General features: G+C 33.7%; 1 protein-coding gene across 4 annotated transcripts in view; it reads right to left on the reverse strand.

Moving 5' to 3' along the window:
* FSTL5 (follistatin like 5) overlaps positions 1-20,013 on the reverse strand; it is a 364,104-nt gene that overhangs the window by 24,988 nt on the left and 319,103 nt on the right. For all 4 annotated transcript variants that reach the window (XM_071556179.1, XM_071556181.1, XM_071556177.1 and 1 more), the window contains 4 exons: positions 18,563-18,681; positions 11,915-12,064; positions 5,453-5,560; positions 3,771-3,895 (listed from right to left, as the gene is read on the reverse strand). In XM_071556179.1, coding sequence (XP_071412280.1) covers positions 3,771-3,895; positions 5,453-5,560; positions 11,915-12,064; positions 18,563-18,681 — 502 coding nt within the window. The remainder of the gene's footprint in view (positions 1-3,770; positions 3,896-5,452; positions 5,561-11,914; positions 12,065-18,562; positions 18,682-20,013) is intronic.

Below are 20,013 nucleotides of genomic sequence, written 5' to 3' on the forward strand. Positions count from 1 at the left end.
TACTTAGATATGTACTACCAGCAATTACTGGTTTAGCTATTATTAAAAATAAAAAAACATAATGACCCCCTATATCTTTAAATTATTCTCCCTTACTTCTATTCCTAGATGTACGCAAGCCAACCTATCTTTACCTTCTATCCCCTGTTCTTTAGAGTGATTAAAGAATAACTGATTGGACAGAATGCACAGGAGACAGTAAACACTATAGATGGTAGTAAATGATTTGTGTTAACTATGTTACAAAACTTCATTCTTTTAAGTATTATGTCTTTTTTTTTTTGCTTAGAACTGCAAATTTCAGACAGTAGGTTTGGTGCTGGATGCTAATTTGGTAAGCCATACATACTGTCTTTTGCTTCATCATTCAAAATTTTAGTTTACAGGTGACAAATGCAACTAGCTACAGAAAGTTTTCATTTTTCTGGGAGGGACTGGTATTGCATGGTCAAAGGGAACTGATTTCTAAGAAACAGTAAATAGGTCCCTCGGGCAATTAACTGTGCCAATTAGCTTAGTCAGTGGGGTTATTTCTCTCATAGCTGTTTTTGCCAATTCACACTCATAAATTACTCCCCTGTTGGTATATACTCCAAATAATAATAAGCTGAAGCTTTTATGTTTGTTGCCTAACATCCTTAAGAAACACATGCTGTTATTGAACGGGATTTTTTGTTGTCTGGTGATGTTAAATTCAATAGACATTTTTTTCTACTTCACTACTAATTTGATGAATACAGTTAATTTAAAACCTTTCCTGACACACTGTTCACACAGTTCATTTTTAAAACAAAACAAAACAAAAAAACCCCAAACTACTTGCAGTTCAGACATTTTATGGAAGGCAAATTCTTTCACAACTGACTAACGTAAATCACTCTTGAAAGAATAAATGAAAAAATTAAAATACAAATTGTGTGTTAAAGAAATGTTAGGGTTTTTTTGTCTTTTCTAGAAAAGGCACTCAGAATTAAATAGCATTTCAAGTAAGCTCATGAATCAGTAAAAACAGTTTAGTGCTCCTGAATTGATTTTGTTCATTAAAACACCCAAATCTGTGGTTTTATCATTGGACAAAGTACTTTAGAAATTTTATTTTGATCTTTATCTGGCATGTGAATGCCAAAAAAAAAAAAGGAAAAAAAAGAAAAAAGAAAAATTAAAAATAGCAACAATGCTACAAGGCTTGAACGGATGTACATGTTTATTATATATCTGCAGTCACTTATCCAGTTTTACTCTTTCAGTATTTAAATGAATTTCGGATTACTTTTATTATTTCTGTGCATTCTCTTTTATTCTTTCATTCTCTTTTCTCTTAAGTTGCATATAGAAGGGGTGAAGTGACTCATCAGCAGAAGGTAGCTGTGACTCAATATGCAAAGCAGAAAGTGCCTACTTGACCAATTTGGGCAAAATACCAACTTAAAATAGTTTGAGTTAAACGAGTTCAACACTAGCTTTTGGATGACCTTATTTTTCTTTTCCCAGTCCTTATTCCCCTCCTTGTGTAATGTTTATCCCTATCCAAGTTTTTATTTTCCTATCTACATGAAAATTCAAGTATCTAAATGGAAGTTTTGTTGGAGTACCTCTACTACTTGCTAATTTATGAAGAAGTAACTTTTGTTCTCACAATGCATACCTGTTCCAAATGCAGCAGAAATATTTAATGTTTTTCTAACATTGAGTGTGATGCGTTTATGTACTCAATTCAACAAATGTGGTATTAATTGTACTTAAGTTCAATTTGTTATTCAGCTATATTAATTCACATATTTCTTTTTATATTGCTTATGGCTGATTGAGAATTTACTCTTTATTTCAGAGTTTGTAGAAAATTTAAAATAAAATATCTTTCATCAACAACACCTTTAGGAGAAGTGAAATGTTCTTTGATACGGAAGACTAGATTCTTCTAAGGCAAGTATAAAGTAAATTCTGAAATCAATTGTAAAATCATCGTAAATTGCATGTTTTGATATTTAAAAAAACTACCACTCACTATAATCAGAAATTATATCCTTTTTAATGAACATGCATATTTTTGTGATTTGAGATTTTTTGCTAAAAGTCAATGATGACATAGCACAGTTAAGAACATTTAATGAAAGCATTTCTTTAGATACTTGACCTTGGAATATCAGAATAAACAATGGAGTTAGTTGTTGGCAGAAGTGTTTTGAGACAAAATGGGTCTGTGTCAGCTTGCCAAGAAACTTAAGAGTACTAAACATACAAAGTGCTAACACACATTAATGCAATACTCAGATATACAAATCCTAGACTGCAGAAATATTCAATCCCTACAGGTAAAAATGAAAAGAAAAGAAAAAGAAAAGAAAAGAAAAGAAAAGAAAAGAAAAGAAAAGAAAAGAAAAGAAAAGAAAAGAAAAGAAAAGAAAAGAAAAGAAAAGAAAAGAAAAGAAAAGAAAAGAAAAGAAAAGAAAAGAAAAGAAAAGAAAAGAAAAGAAAAGAAGAAAAGAAAAAAGAAAAAGAAAGAAAAGAAAAAAGAAAGAAAAGAAAAGAAAAGAAAAGAAAAAAAAAGAAAAAAAGAAAAGAAGAAAAGAAAAGAAAAGAAAAGAAAAGAAAAGAAAAGAAAAGAAAAGAAAAGAAAAGAAAAGAAAAGAAAAGAAAAGAAAAGAAAAGAAAAGAAGAAAAGAAGAAAAGAAGAAAAGAGAAAGAAAAAATGAAAAGAAAAGAAAATTATGTATCACATTGTTGCTAATGCATTTTAAGGAAGAAAAATAGATTTTCATTTAAGAAGTCTTGGTGAGAGCTCTAGTTTATTCCTTTTTAAGTGTTGCCCTGTTTTCCTCACACTCTCTTTCTCTGTATCATTTTATTGTGTCTGGCAGGCACTGTTTATTTTCCCATAGCAGCACTCATAGCTGTCTCTTAAAATCCGGCTGGTCAATTTTTTCAATTCTTCCATACTTAGGGTACTTCTACCAAAGCCAAAACCTGTCTGTTCTTTGGCCAAACAAAGACAATCCTACATTCACTGAGAAAAACAATTAAAAGGTCCCAAGAATTTACAGTGTTCTCTGACATGTCTACAGCATGAGCCATTTTAACATCATATACTCAGCACCCATGAAATAAGACCAGTTCTATTTGTGCATTTTAACATAGTTCATGTAACATCTTCAGTCACATTTTGTTTTAAAAACAGAGAGCCTGATTGAAAAAAAAACCAAACAAAAACAACAAACAGGTAAAAAGAACTGAATGAGCAAGAGAGTAAGTTCATCAAGAGCTAAGTTATGTTGTATCACAATTCCATTTAAAACTCCAAAAGTGGTTTGGTTCTTTTATATTTGGTTGGGGTTTTTCTGTTTATTTTTGCTGTCTTTTTGGTTCCTTAATGAAGAGAATAACTCTAATAAAATATATATGTAATACAATGTGATAAATACTATATATGGCAACTGCTCTGAGCAGTAGAAGAAATTAACATGTATTATTTAGAAAATAAGATTTATGAAACTAAATTGAAGAATTATCTAAATGTTACAGTTATCAAATCATCAAGAAAATACCAGGTGATATTGTAATTCATTTTTACTATGTAGAGCAGCATAACTTTTTAACATTTGGTGAGATATGGAAGAAAACTGCTAATAAATGTATATATTCTGGTATCTAGCTTGTTCCAACGCAATACTGATGTAGGCGGCATGATCTCACACATTCAAGTTTTTAATTATTTTTTTTAAGAAAATATTTTAATTCATTTGAAAGTTAAGTATAATTTGGCTGACACTTACCTTATATGAGTGATGATGAGGGTTGTAGCTGGAATAAAAAAGTCATCCACTCTGTCAAATTGCTTTCCCACTGGCTGAGTATGGATTGTGTGATGAGAAACACTCCCACTGGCTTGTGTTATCACCTATATAAAGAAACATTGTTATAAGCTATAAAAATACACTTTCAAAATTTAATTGCTACCCAAAGTAATTAATACAGTTTTGCCTCTGTATTCCTTCTCTTGTATTATCTTTCAGTTACCAAGAAAATGAATGCAAATGATAGTGAATAAGGCTGATCATCATTACAGATGTCAAAGAACTCTTACACACCTGACCACTTGACCTTCATATTTACTTCTCCCCTCCCTCTTTTTTATCACCCTTGTATCTATATTTATTCATTTACATTACTAAAGCCTCCAGCAGTTTTTAGTTCAAGCTAAATTTTTTGTTGTGCTTTTTTACTTTTTTAACACTAGATCCTAGAGTGAAACTAAATTTCTTAAGCACATCAGCCAGAGTGAAAAGGTAAGATTCTATCAACTGATCCTCTGGAACATATGGCTATGCCAACTCCCAACTCTTGTAAACCATGAGGTAATTCAACATGGCACAGACATATTTCAGAAGAGCAAGTTGAGCTGAGTTTACATATTCCTTCCATTGTTATGGACCCATTTGCATTGAATCCCAAAATTTTGGACCTTCTCTGAGGTAAATGCTCATAGGTGAATAAAAGATAATTCCATATAATAGCCCTGATGGTATTCACACACATGCACTTGTGTGGATATTTTTAAAAAAAGAAAATAATCTATCATCTATAGTATAAGAAAAAAATAAGGGTGAGGATGATCAGTCACTTTAAAATATGGTAAGACTGACTCAATTATCAGCTCTGGGGAGGAGTGACAACTGAACTCCCACAAATTACTTTGCATGCTCAAAGCTACTAAGAATATGTAGGTGCTAAAAAAGTGTTTTCAAGTGTTACTAATCTTGCTGTTTTAATTTCTCTTTTTTTCTTACATAGAAATACATATTAAATATATAAGGATTTCATTAACTTCTGAAGAAAATGAAAACAAAGGGAAACAAAAATGAGTTTTTAAAGTATGATATAAAGACGATCATCATATTCTCAGGAGATTATTTTGAATAAGGAAGAGAAATTAAAGAAATAAAGTAATATAAGTAGAGCTTCTTGAGATGTTTCTTTACTGACTATTCCTAGGCTTATCACTGCTCAGAGGCATGGGAAAAGTAAAGATACTTTACAACTGAAAAAAACCCAATAAAGATGAAGCTTGACATCTCCAGAACATCAGTATAACATTAGTGACATAGAAATATGTCTAAAGTCCAGTTATCCTCTAATTAGGGACAAAACCATCATAAACAGCAAGAGTTTGCTCTCAAAAGACTGGCAGTTACAGGAAATGCTGCTGCTTTCAGCTATGTTCCTTATCCTTCTATCAGTTTGCCATTGTAATTTCTGACTAAGGGTGTTGAAAATTACAAAATAGCAAAGCCAAAGCCAGTTGTCTGACTTGTTTTCTGGTTACCTGAAATCATTTTGCTGCCCCTGCTGAAGCTCATGGTAATAATGGTTAAAGCAAAACATACAGTACATTGCAATTACACAAAGGTTCAGCTTGTCTAAATTTCCTTACATATAATGATTCTGATCACCTCACCTGCAAAGTTGGTGAATTCTTTTCCATGTTTCCCCAGCTCAGCAGCCAGACTTGATCATGTGATTTATCATAGTGTAGTTTCACTGGAACGGGATCTGTACTTACTGCCTAAAGCATAATAAAAATAGAAACCCTTAGTATCTGTCACATTTTCAAAGGAAAAATAATATATATTCTTGAATTAAAATGATGAGTAGACATGTATTTCCTGATGTTTTCAGGTTGTATTTAAAAATTATGTTGTCAATTGTTGAAACAGCCCTCTGATTAATTCAGAGTTCCTGCATTGCTGAAAATGTGGGGTTTATTCATTATATGCTCTAACACTTGGCATCAAAATTACATTATACTGAAGCTATTAGGATGCTGAAAACAAAGGTTTTAAATCAAGCAAATAAGTACTTATCTTCCTTCCCTGCCGTCACTCTCACTTTATACATATTGGTTGAAAAACTACATCAATTACTGGAAAATGGTTAAAAAGGGAAGCAAATTCTCAAACCACATACTGAAATCAATGGAAGGTGTTACTGCTTAAAATAAACACTATGTTACTGCACCTAAAGCCAAAAAGGGTTTATTTTACTGAAGTTGGAAAGATTGTTTTCATATGTTTTCCAATTACAGTTGCTACTTTTCGTAGACTTGTAATCACAACCAAATTGTTTTCCCTACAGCCTTGCCACTGTCTTGAGACATATGAACGAACCCTTTAGACAGTTGAGCTCTAAACTTCCTTTGTTATGTGAACTGAAGACTTCAGAGGTATGGAACAGGAGGATAATGCATTTGATTAAGAGATGTTTTGTACAAGGTAAACAACTGGGGGGATTACTTTTTTATTTTCATCATTAAAGACAAAAATAGGTGGAAATTGTTTTTTAGTCTTACCATTATGGAACTGTAAAGCACAGCTTGTTTATCAGTGTGTCAAGGAGAGTACCAGCTGGCTAATTAAGTGAATCTAATTTAAACTAATGATGTAGATCCTCAAGATAATGCACTAATGGCTGTCTGAGATTGCTGATGATACTTAACAGTACTCCTGAGGTGTTGCAAGCGACCGCTTCATCTAAGCAGAATTTGTTTTTCCTTTTGAAAATGGAAAATGAAGGCAGGTTGCTTACTGGCTCATTTAAAATCAGAAGTTACCCCTTGAAAGAGGTCATGTGTATTTGATAACATTTTTCTGCTGCACACTAGAAGTCAACTTGTTTAAAATAATACTTGGGATGTTATATAGCTAATTTGTTCAGGCATGTCAAATTTCCTTTTGGCTTTCCCAGACAAAGGTCTGACCCAAACATGTTCTTCCAAAGGACTGTAGGCTGCGTTCAGGCTCGGGGTCAAGGCACAGCTTGGAGGAGCATAAAGAATTGCCTGCAGGGTCAGGCACAGGTAGAAAAGCTCCCAGGAGAGGAGCCAGCTGCAAAAAAGAGCTAAGCAGCTCAGAAGTGGGCTTTCACAGCTAACCAGGCTGATCTGCCAGCAGCACACTATGGACTGAAGGATAATGACTGTTTACTTCAGCAAGCCTCTAAGTCATCCAAGTCAGTGATTTGCTGCTATACAGTACTGGACAACTGCAGGTGACAGGGCTTGCTTTCAAGAATTTACAAATTAAAGTAAATGCTTCTCTTAACTTTATAATGAGAATTACCTGGATAAGTATAAAACAGTCTCTCTCTATATATATGTCTCTAAAGATACACTATCCATGTCTGCAATACATTTTCATTTACTCTGCGCTAGAATCCTCTAAATTATTTATTTTGATAAATACAGCTGTCATAAAAATAAAACATCCTCAAATCTAGTTGTTACATATGTGCACACATCTCTTACATTAATTTTCATAGTAGAAAACAGTAAGTATAACATATATATATATATATACATATATATATATATTTACACAGAAAACAGCATAGTTACAGGACTTAAAGCCCTTTCAAATACATTTTGTTTTATTTACGTTTTTTTTGTGCAGTGACAGACATTTCATTAGAGTGCTGCTCACTTTCAAAGTACAGAATTATCACCACATTTGTTCCTACTATCATATGTGTTTTTTAAAAACTTGCATTTACAGAGCAAACGTGTTTTGTTATGTAGACTAAAAATAGTTACATGTACATCTATGTAATTAATAGCTTCTGTATTAACATGACACTGAGAAAAAAAGCAATCTAACAGGAAAAATGCTCTCCTTTCTGAACAGTTGATATTTTGAAAAAAATCATTTTTGTCCCTCCCCTGTGCTAGGCAGTACTGTAAGTAATGGAAATAGATTGATCTGACCAAAAAATTAAATTCCCTTCTGTGCCTCCTGCTTGTGCAAGTGTTTGTTTATGTGCATACCATATGAGTAAAACAACATTTACTGGCTAGAAAATGCTTGCTGCTTGCAAAAAATAAAACAAAAAAATAAACACATTGTTAAGACAGGACCATGGTCATTATAAGAAAAGCTGAAGAAACTATCTCTTGACTTGTCACTAAATTCCACATTAGCTGCACTTCACTTCCAAAAGCCATCTGAGATTTAGCAGTAGTTCTACTTTTTACAGTAGTTTTGCTTGTTTGTTTGTTACTTTTCAAAGTTTATTTTGAATAATGGCATAGTTAAGCTGGACACAGAGCAAGTCCCCTTGTATTTTTTCCATGTATTTGGCTAAGTCTATCATAGGAAACAATGTTCAGATTAGTAAAATATAGCAGAAATTCTGCTCAGGTGTCTAAAAGGGATAATAACATACTTGGTTTAATTTATTTATCTGGTTCATCTGTTCTCTGTGAGTTATACTGTCTTACCAAATGTTAGTGTTAAGTATTGTGAAATGGAAAGATAATTTATTATGAATACTCAGATGCCTAGAACCATCAAAACAGAGACTCTCATTCCTGCAAAAGGTTTCCACAGAGGGGATAAATTTTATTCTATACATTCCTATGTTCATAATATGGATATTACTAAAGTAGTGGAAAAGCAATGTTATTCTATCCCTCAAAATAAAATTCTTTTGAAAGTCCTTACCCCCTGGACTAGCATGAAAGCTTGTGGAGTACTCAGGTTTTAGCTCAATATATTCACTAAATAGCACAGACTTAGTGCACACAGCTCTATGTAACCTATTGACTCTGTTTAGCTCATTACAGAAATTTGAATCTGTCTAACTTGATCAAAAAACTGGACAATATCTTTATATATTTCTGGGGAAGAGTTGGTCTTTTAATTAGTGGTTAATTTACTGAATTTTACTTCTTAATTAACATAGATCATTGTGGTAAGCATCTCTAAACATTCAGATAATGGCAAAGCAATATATTTTTATACATATTTAAAATAATAACTAATGTAACTGAAGACAAATTAGAGTCTACCAATCAAACTATTTCAAAAAACCTAAATTTAAAAGAATCTTCAATTTCTCTACTATATTTCAGGGTGCTTTTTTTCACTGAAGTTTAAATGCTAATCAATGCAATTACATTGGTATTTCATCTCTCATCTGTAGAAAAGAAAGCTGGGACCTGAATGCCAGTCAGACACCATGGAAAACATTGCCAGACATTCTAGTCTTTCAAACCTGTGGATTGTACTATGACTACGGGTTTTTCGTCTCTCTTCTTGAAGAAATATATTGAATTGGTTTTAGAAAAAAGTGTTGTTTTCAAAAAAAAAAAAAAGCAGCGACAATATCTTCAACAAGGTTAGGTTGCTCAGAGCTCTAGCTAGCCTGACTTTGAATATTTCCAGGGATGGGGCATTTACCACCTCTCTGGGCAACCTCTGCCAGTGTATCACAAACCTGAATGTACAAAAAATTCTTGCTTGTCTCTATTCTGCATCTACTGCCTTTGAGTTTAAAACCATTACCTCTTTCCCTATTGCTACAGCCTCTTTCAAAAAATCTGTCTCCAACTTTCTTATAAGTTCCCTTCAAGTACTGAAAGGCCACAGTGTGGACTTCCTGGAGCCTAATACATCATGTATAATCCATACATTAAAGATTTTCATTAATTTATCACTGAAAAATAAAATGTCATGAAAGAAAGCTTTATTTAAATGGGTTTTTATTAAAAATTAGTTAGATTTCTGACTAAATTAAAAAAAATCCATGTTTTATTTAGCTAAAGAACACCTGTTTCCTGTGAATATGATGATACTAAAAGTAACCCTGTTTATATAATTTGAAACAGAATACTCAAGGTAGGGTCAAAACCTGTTTGTCAGTTTCATATACAAGTGTAATTTCTTCTAAGAATCAGAGCAGGATTGTTAAAAAGTTGTTAACTAGCTTCCGAACTCTTTGCCCAGGAAATAATTTTATTTCAGAAAAAAGGAACTACCCACCTTTAAAGAAAATGTCAATATTTAAGTGTACTTACCAAAAAAAAAAAAAGAGAGTTTAAATCTTCTCAATATGCAGAAATTAAGTTTTTAGAATTTATTGAGTTTATGGCTGTTATTTTCTAAGTTAATTTTCACATCTTTAACAGTTTCACAAAATAAAATCTGTCCCCATGCAAATCCGATATTTAACCTTCCAGTACAATATCATAGATAACACTGGATATATAAGTAATGAGAAAGAAACAAGAGTACAGTAGTTATAGCATTTAATTTGAGTAGCGGCAAAGAAATATCAAATTTTTACTCTATTCCAGTAAGACTACTAACCATTTGAAGCATATTGTGAGTCACTCAGGCCCTTCAGTTGTACCTGTATGGTTCAAAACCCCTCATATTCCTTTTAGCACTGCCTTATATCTTAGTGTGTTGGGTTTGCATGGCAACTTTTGGGTAGCAGAGGAACTATGTAGGTGGCTTCTCTGAGAAGCTGCTAGAAACTTTTCCCATGTCCAACAGAGACAATGCCAGCTTTCTCCAAGACAGACCAACTGCTGGCTGGCCACAACTGAGTCAATCAGGATGGTGGTAGAGCCTCTGGGATTACATAGTTAAGGAGGAAAACAATGTTATTGCTGAGAAGTAATTGTGGACAGATGAACAAGGAGTGAGAATGAGAGAAGTAGCTCTGCAGACATCCAGGTTAGTGAGAAAGAAGAGGCAGGAGCTGCTCCAGAAGCTAGTGCAAAGATTCCACTACAGCCTTTAGTGCAGACTGTAGTGAGGACAGGCTGTGCCCCAGTAGTCATGGAGGACCATGGGGGAACAGAGATCCACCTGCAGTCTGTGGAGGACCCCACACTGGAGCAGGTGGATGCCTGAAGGAAGCTCTGAATCCATGGGAAACCCACGCTGGAGTAGGGCCCTGGCAGGACTTGTGACCCCATAGGGGACCCAAGCTGTAGCAGTCTGTTCCTGAAGGACTATACCTCACGGAAAGGGACCCACACTAGAACAGTTTGTGAACAACTGTAGCCCATGGGAAAGACTCACGCTGGAAAAGTTTATATAGGACTGTCTCCCAGAGGAGTGACCATATGAGAGAGCAGGGAAAGGACTCATTTCCCTGGGGAAGAAGCAGCAGCAGAAATTACATGAAATTAACTGACCACAACCCCCAATCTCCATCTCCCTTTACTGCTAGTGGGAGAGGAGTAGAGATTCAGGAATAAAGTTAAGGCTGGGAAGGAGAGAAGTCTGGGGGAAAGGTGTTTTTAGGATTTGTTTTACTCCCCATTGCTCTGCTCTGATTTTGATAGGGAAATTTGTTGAATTTATTATCAAAGTCAAGTCTTTTTTGCCTGTTGTGGTAATCGGTGAGTGATCTTTCCTTGCCCTTACCTCAACCCTCAAGACTTTTTTCACCCCTGTCCAGTTCTGGAGGGCACTGACAAAGCTGCTTTCATGGGTATCTGACCTCCAACCAGGGTCAACCCACCACACCTGGTCTTCCACAACCGCTATGACTGCATTAATCCCTGTACTATAGCACTGATTTCTCTCTTTTACTCACTGAATTCTTTTCGTGAAGCAGAGTACCTCCAGCATCCCCGAGACCAAGAAAGAGGAGTAGAGAAAAAGTTTGAATGCATAGTCTCCAGTCTTGGCTAAAGGTTGTCTTTATTTATACAGTTTCAGTAATTTCTCTGTCTAAAAGCTTATAGAGTAACAGTCCTCCACCTTCTGTAGCTGAATCTGACCTTTCCTGTCAAAACTGGAAACACATGCTTGTGTAAAGACTCTATTTTAACTAATTCTCATTTTGAAGTAAAAAGTACCTCAAACCAGAAACTTCCTAAAGAAATCACTTCCTTGACTCCTTGATGAATATTTTAAAGAGCTGTTTTCATTTTATCTCCCTCCCAATTGAGAAGAACAGTCACTAAATGGAAACTGCTGCTGAATGTTGAAAGTGGATGAACTTTTTTCCAAATTATGTATTTACTATCAAGCTAATTGTATTTTTGTTTCTGAAATATGAAGGCAAATCTTAAGTTCTTGCATCCAAACTAGATTAACTTTTTTTAAAAAAGGAGAGGAATAAATACCTGTACAACTTTCTGAGACTGTACATCAACAATAAGAACTCTATCAAGTGTAGGCTGAGTTACGTAAATGAACTTGTCTTTTACATTCACAGCAGTTGCCCATACACATCGTTGAACAGGATCACCATCTGCTTTGGGACAAACTTCATCCTATAATTCAATAGAAACAGGGTCTGTTTAAGAATCAAAACAGTCAACAATACAACAGAAAGAGAAATTATACTGTTCTTTTTTAACTGTAAGATAAAATCTCAGAAAATGTAGGGAAGGAAGGACAGTTGACATTTGGATTTAAACTCATGTTAGCCAAATCACATGTCGTAAAGCGTCACACAACTCACAAGCACTTTAATGTAAACCATACACCAAATTTGTGGGATGTTTTCTAGAAATTCAAAAATTAGCACTGTTGGCCTGAGAAAGAATTCAATTTGAAACAGCAACATATGCAGAAATAAAGTGACCAAGATCCACGAGGCCTTAAAACAGAAAACCAAATTAGACACAAATGCTTTGTTACTGGGCAGTGATTATCAGCTCTCCTTGTGCACTATCACAGAGCCTTGGAAAGGAAGGTAGTGCAAGACATGGTAGCTGAGAACACAGCAGTAAGCCAGGCAAGTACATAACTGGGGAGATGACAATGCAGAAATGGAGAGAAAGAGGAGGTGTAGTGCATAGAGGCAAAGCAGCAGGAGTTGGATAAGACTGCTCTTTCAGTCACATGTATTACTGCTATGTTGCTTCAAAGATCAAGAAGTTTGGCTGCTTCTACCATAAGACATTCTCATGGCCTATTTTACTAGTGTTAAACCCAGTAGAACTCAAATGGCATCTTACTATCATTCCTTCCCTCTCTGCCCTGCAAAAAGATGAATTTGGAAAAAAAATAAAATTCTAGTTGACTTTGGAGAATTCATATTTCATAATTTTTATAACTATACACTATCACTCAAAATAACTAACTGTAGTTACATGTTCACTATTCATATTTCATATAACTACATGGCAATCATCACGTATGTATACACATATATATATTTATCTACCTATTTGTGAATATTTGCTTCCAGTGAAAGTTTGGGGTTTTTTTCAAAATAAAAAGTTACTTGGTCAAATATGTTAATGTTTGATTAGCTCAATTAGTTAAACCATGGTGCTAATAACACCAAGGTTGTGGATTGGACACCCTTATGAGATATTCACTTAAGAGCTGGACTTGATGACCTGTGTGGGTCCCTTCCAGGTCAGAATATTCTGTGAAACAGCGTGATTTTTTTTCCCTATAATGGACATTATATAAAAGCAAGGACCTTGAAAACACTCTGCTTGGAGAAGTACAGCATGAGTCAAGCTTTTTTATTTTCCTGACCTTTTGTTCTTTTTCCTCTTATTTTAAATTCCTTGCATCACAACGGACAATTTCGCAAAATCATAAGTATTCTTTCTTTTTGCCACTTTGCTGCTAATTCCTGATTTAGAATGCTCTGCCTTATACATTATAACTGGTTGCTGTGAAAATAATTATGATATGTCAGCAGATGATGACTTCAATGTAAAATGAGCAGCAAGAGCTGATGAGGTCTTAAGAATTCTAAGCATCAGGCTCCTTTTAAAAGGAATGGGAAAATTATGTGACAAAACATATCTGGCACTAAGCAATGCTCTTCAAAATGATGCATTTAAACATTAACTTTTCTGTATCATCAACACTATTTGCCTGCTGTGTCTCTATGTTTTAGAAAAGACTCTCAATCTTTTTATGTCAAAATAAAAAAATAAATCAATTTCCAGCTTTAACGGGGGAGTTTCTTTACAGAACATCAAAACCCATTGCTTGCTCCTATGTAGCTCTTAAACCTCAACAAAGGAAAGCCCTTTCAGAAATCACATCCTACTAAACTCAGATACCATGGGATAGCATATCATCAGGAACTTCAGCAAAACTGAGAAACAAGTAACAAACTAAGAATTTACTTTGCACTGATAACTGCATCTAGGCTGTTTTACACAGTCCTCTTTATTCCCCAGAGAGAACACCTTCTTCAAAAACTGTGTCTGTGAATGTTTGTAACAGGTCTATACAGTGCCATTTTTTTTCAGTCATCTCTCAGGGACTTGGTTTACACCAGTTTTGGGGACTGAATTCTACAAGGGCACATTCAATATATTATTCAAAAACAACACCAAGTACTGCTGAAGGAATCTGGGTTTGTCTCAAATGGCATCATGTGGATTAGTGTAAATGATTGTTCCAATAATACCTTCCCTTGAGGGAAGTAGAACAGCAAAATACTCTAACTTAAGCACTTATAACTATACTCGGAGATAAGCTACCTCCTTGTAGATAAGCTACATTTTCCTGAATCTGAGTCTAAAATACTGACTGACATGTATTTCTAAAGATTATTTCATCATAAAACCATATACAAATATAGCCTTTCATGTATATATATATATATATACATATATATAATCGCACTTATATTAGAATATAGAGGACATGATTCTGAATAAGCATATGAGTCACAGAACTTGCTCCTCATGTTCCACTTTAAATACAGCAAGCAGAAAGCATTCAAAAAAATTGAAAAAATAAAATAAAAGCAAAAAAATTGCTTTTCTAAAGTAACAGTAAAAATTATGCACCAAAATTCTCATATCCAAAATAGAGTAACTTTTCCCGGCATGAATTGGTTTACGCAGTTGTTCTCTAGTTATTCAAACCTACATTTATCTGAAGCTGTTTCAACAGACCTGAAAACCTGCTTTTGAAAACTTAATATTTTTATGATTAGACAGTTTAGTTTTCTTTTACTTTACAGGCAGTAATTCTGAGGCTCCATATTAATTTCCTCAGTGGTTGAGTAATGGGTTAAAATAATTTCTCCTTAAAATATATACATAAACCCACCATTTTCTTCTTCTAATTAATATGTGAACAATTTACTTTTTCCTAATTTATTCTCTCTGAAAAAAGAGGAACATCTGATAAAACCTTAATTTATTTCATAGTTGTATTCCCCCCAGACTTTTTAATCAAAAAGTGACTTGCCCTGTAACAAGTCAGCAGATGGAGGAAAGTAAATCCTTAGAGAAAGTTTTTCAAGATAGTCTGGGGCAAGAAAATCTCAACAGGAAACTTGTACTTGTAGATTTATATGTGCAAATTCTATGTTTATTAACTTACTGCAAGAGTCCTCAGTGTTTTAACAAGATCTGAGGCAAACTGCTTAAAAAGTACAATGAAATATCTATACTACGGCTGTCTAAGAGTAAGATGATACCAGCAGGTTATAACAGTGCATATTTTAAGACCTGAATTCACCCATTTTGTATTAAGTTCCTGCTTATTTGACATTCTGTACTAAAAATCAGACTGTGGACTTTTTTTTCCTGTTTTCAAACAAACATTAGTATTTACTACACTTTCAGTACTGTAAGAGTGTAAACCAAAGCAATTTCTGTGGACTGACAGGTATGTTTCAAGCTAATTTCCTATGGAAATTTTCTCTGCCATGTAGTCACATTATTTTGAAATTAAGTATTTTGCTCATCCCTCACATGTTCAAATGTGAGATGTCATAGTTCCCTGAAATATGGCCATTATGTGCTAGGCCTTGTAATGAAGAGGAAAAAAGGTTTATGTTAGAATGAAAAGGATTTTTTCATTAGTGTCACAAAAGGCATCTGTTTCAATTGCTTTTTTTCCAGTCTCCTGAAATAATTTTTCTAATTGGGATTCATTTTAAAGGGTAAAAATTAAAAAATATTACATAAGAATTAGCATTTAAGGGCTTTGAATAATATTAATTTGCAGAAGATAAATAGAGGTTTCATGTTACCAAGGAAAATGTCCCAGGCAGCTCCAAATGATGGAACATTTAACAGGTGAAAGACTCTACTTGAACCATGGTTAAGAATCTATTTGACAAGTTAAACAAACAGCTGTTGAAGCTGGTCTACCTAAGCAATACCCTGCAACAGAAAACAGAAATTGTTTTTGCCCCTATGCATCTAGAATTGCCACTATTGGACTAATAAATTTCTACTTTCACTTGATATTTTTTGGAAGACTCAAGTAATTTAGGAGATCCTGGGAAGGAGGGGAAGAGGATCTTTACAATTTCCTGTAAACCGTGATGATCCAGTAAAGCACTAAATCTTTTGCTTCACTTTAAACAAGTCTAATTGATTCACATGTTAGACACCCACTAAAGTGCTTTGCTGTATTGACACTCAGGTAAGTAAGAGGAAATTAAATATTTAGATAAGAGTTCTCAAGCATATAGTTAGTAAATTACATTTACCTTTAGCGAAATTAACATACCTAAATATGTACATGTATAAGTACTGCAACATTGTTCACAATACAGTGCAATGCCATGTAGAAATACCTGAGTTCATTCTTTTAGGGAAGCTCAGCTAAAGGTAACTAATTTGTGGATAGGCAAAGAGGAAACCCGGGGAGGAATACTGGAGTACCATGTGCGATATCCAGACATTTTCTGTGACACTTCCAGTGCCTCAACTGCACTGCAGTATTTAGAAATGTTCCTACACTTTAGCAAATGTCTGGCACTGAATCATGTATTCTGGGGTTTTACTTATCACTGGAACAGCTAATTCAGAAAAGTGTAAAGAAATGGGAGAGGTTTAAGCAAGGACATATTTCCTCTAAAGGTAATATGTTAAGAGATAAGTCATGGAGATGCCCTGATGTGAAAGGCTATGTAAAGCCACCTCAAAACATGCAGTACACCACAATGTCTGATTCATAAACGTATCTGACAGAGTCAAAGAGAATTACAAATGAGCAAATGAACTCATTCCAGTAGATGAACACATGCTGAACTTGATAAAAATATGATCCTGGGACAGAACTGGGTTATTATTTTTGTTTAGAGGAAACAGATTTTCCAAAGAGGTTTTAAGAATATATGATATTCTTCTAGGAAGAAATACTGTCTAAAGCTTTGAAGTCAATGTAATTTTTCAAGATTATACTACTGATGTTATAGTATTAGCAGTATATGCAAGGAATTTTAGTATTTTTTTTCATCCTGCTTCTAGGAAGAAAGTAATCTTAAAGGGCTTTTTCAAATTATTTTACTGAAAACTACTTTTCAATTTTTGTTTTTTTGGGGGTTTTTTGTTTGTTTGCTTTTTTAATGCAGAGTGAAAAACAATGTCACTGAGTAGGAAAATGTAAGGATATATTTTCCAAATATTTCTAATTCCTCTTAAGAATGCAATTTATTAACCACCATATATGAGAGAAGATGTTTTCAGTATTTAGGGGAATAAGTAGAAATATATTGAATTTAGTGGGCAAAATGACAAGAATGTAGGTATATATATATATATTTTTTCTTTTACCAAGAGGACATAAGTATTATGTTAATCTATGCCTGAGATGTTCAAAAAGGAAAAGGTTTTACTTATCCACTCTGATTATTACCATATTTCAATAAAAATACACCTCAAATCTAGGCTGCACTTTAGACCAATAAAATTTTTGCAGACTTCTTAAATAATCAGCTTTTGAATTTAACAGACATTAAAAAACCCCTTTTGGGCTTATTTTTGGCTGTGTCAACCTAATTTTACTTATGCAGTACAAATCAAGGTATGATTAGCTGTTCAAAGCATAATTATTCACACTAAAAAAAATCTTGTTCCAGAGTACAGCAGCCTTTGACATCAATAATGATAACTGAAGAGACAAATTCCATTGAGACAGTTCTGCTGTGTGCTTCAGACATTAAAGAAAAAAAAACCTAGAGAAAAAATCTCAAAGCGTACAACACATGGGATAGTATGTATTTCAAGGTCACTCATTCAAATCTAAGTGAGAAAAAGTTACTATTTTTGACAGGTGATAGATTACACAGAGTAAGTCTTAATGTAATGACTAGTACCAAGTGTTCCCATGAGAATATGCAAGATATCAGCTAGCAATTTGGTTAGCAGTAAAGGAAAAGCATTATGATATTCTATGGAAATAGAGAATACACTAGTGGTTTTGTGTATCCTACACATGGATATGGTGAAATCAGCTATAAATATGTTAACAATAAAGTTATTGAAACTACTTATATGAAAAGTTAGAGTCAAATCATCGATCATCTCTACTAACTTCAGTGGATCTGTGAGAGTGCTTATCAGTAAAGGGATTTGCTGCACACTAGCAGACAGCTTAATATAGACAAAACATCCAGTGGAGCAAAAGAAACCTTTAAAAATATTAACCTTAGATCTTATATTTAATAGAGAGAGAATCAATCCCTGATTCACAGCGATGAACTGAACTTGTGTGTTGTGGGTTGGGGAATAAAAAATAACAAGAACAAATTCAGAAATAAAGAGTAGAGAGCTGTTAAAGGACTGGGAAAGGAGAAAGACAGCCAAGGAAAATAAAGGGTTTGAAGAGTATACAAGGAATATTCAATCTAAAAGACAGACTGAAAGTTTGAATTTAATCTAGGAAAATACAGGAAACTTCCGGTTCACTGTTATAAGCTATTTATTAATTGAGAAGACATGAATTTATCAAGCATAAAACACTAAACTAGTAATAATAAATTCTTATCTAAAGAAAATTATAATTGATAAAACACTACAAATAAATTTTTAAAAATAACTTGCCTGAAAACCGAGGAGTTTTTCACTAGGCTTAATATGTCTCTGAAATTCACATTCCACTGGTTGTATTACTTTGATGCCATCTTCATAAAAAACATAAAACATGTTCCCAATTCCCAGACCTTAGGAACAAAAACACATTGAAATGTATAAAATTAAATAATAGCAAAAAAAAGAAAATTCTTGTTGAACCAAAAACCTAATCACAATTTTGGTATGAGATCAATTTGTTAATGAGGTAGTGTACCTTTTGTTGTAAATCTACAAAAAAACCTGTTACATTATTCAGAATTTCACGTAGTTTTCTCCATTGGCAAGACAGTGTCTTTATGAATACAGATCTAGAAATACTCAGTTTGATATCTGCAGTAATAAAGTGATCTTGTGAAATCATCTACACTGAAATCAAATTAATATAACATTTCCTTTTTCTTTTTTTTTTTTTTTCTGAGGGATGGAAGAGTTAACATAATTTCTGTATAACATTGAAAGAGAAGATCTGAATCTTTGTTATAAACCCTGATTTGATACTTCTTTCAGTCAGAAAAGGAAATATTCTTTATTCTATTCTATTGGAACAACAGAGTTGGGCAGATATTCATTCCAAGGTTGAAGGGCCACAAGTGTTTACAGAACTATTCGACCTTTCTACCACAATACTGCTGAATGAGAAGTATTGAGGAGCAGAAGGGAACCAGATCTATAGAATGAAGTCTCATAATATTTGTGATCACAGTCATGACCGCAGAAAAGAATAGTTTCCTTAGTTTACTGTGTGTCAACATAAGGCAACAGTTGTTTATTTGCTGTGTGGATGATTAGTTACTATTTTTAAAATTCCATGAAAAAAATCACAGTACTCATAAAATTATCTCTATAACCACTCTGACAGCTAAACTGTGGGCTACAATGATAAAATGTACATGTATCCTGGGTACAGAGCCTAAGCTTCCACTTGACATAATATTTGGTATATGAACACAGGGAAGTGAAACCTAGGAAAAAGATATTTGAGTCTGAAATTCTGCTTATCCTAAATTCTGAAGGAAAAATTACATTAGTATAGAAAGAACATGACTGAATATAAAATGAAATAATGAGAAAAATAGGAGCCGGTGGGGGGAAGTTTGTATTTGTGTATGGTATGGATTTGTGTATGTACACACTCATATAAAAGTTTCTGGTCCTATTAAGAATCACATAGCTAATACAGTCACTTAAAAGACAGTGACATGCAGAAGATTGTCAGGTTATACCCAGAACAGGCAAGTTCAATTATGCTTGAGAAATCTTCTGTAATAATTTCCCATTTCTGACCAAGTTTTCCCAAAAAGAAAGAAAGGAATCTCCAAGCAAGGTTTTCTCTTCCACTGATATCAAATCAATCTATTAATAGGTTACAAAAAGTGAGAGAGAAATGTGTCTGTGTTGCATTTGGTGTAGCATAGAATCAG

The sequence above is a fragment of the Pithys albifrons genome, chromosome 5 (assembly GCF_047495875.1).
Source record: "Pithys albifrons albifrons isolate INPA30051 chromosome 5, PitAlb_v1, whole genome shotgun sequence".
Taxonomy (NCBI): domain Eukaryota; kingdom Metazoa; phylum Chordata; class Aves; order Passeriformes; family Thamnophilidae; genus Pithys; species Pithys albifrons.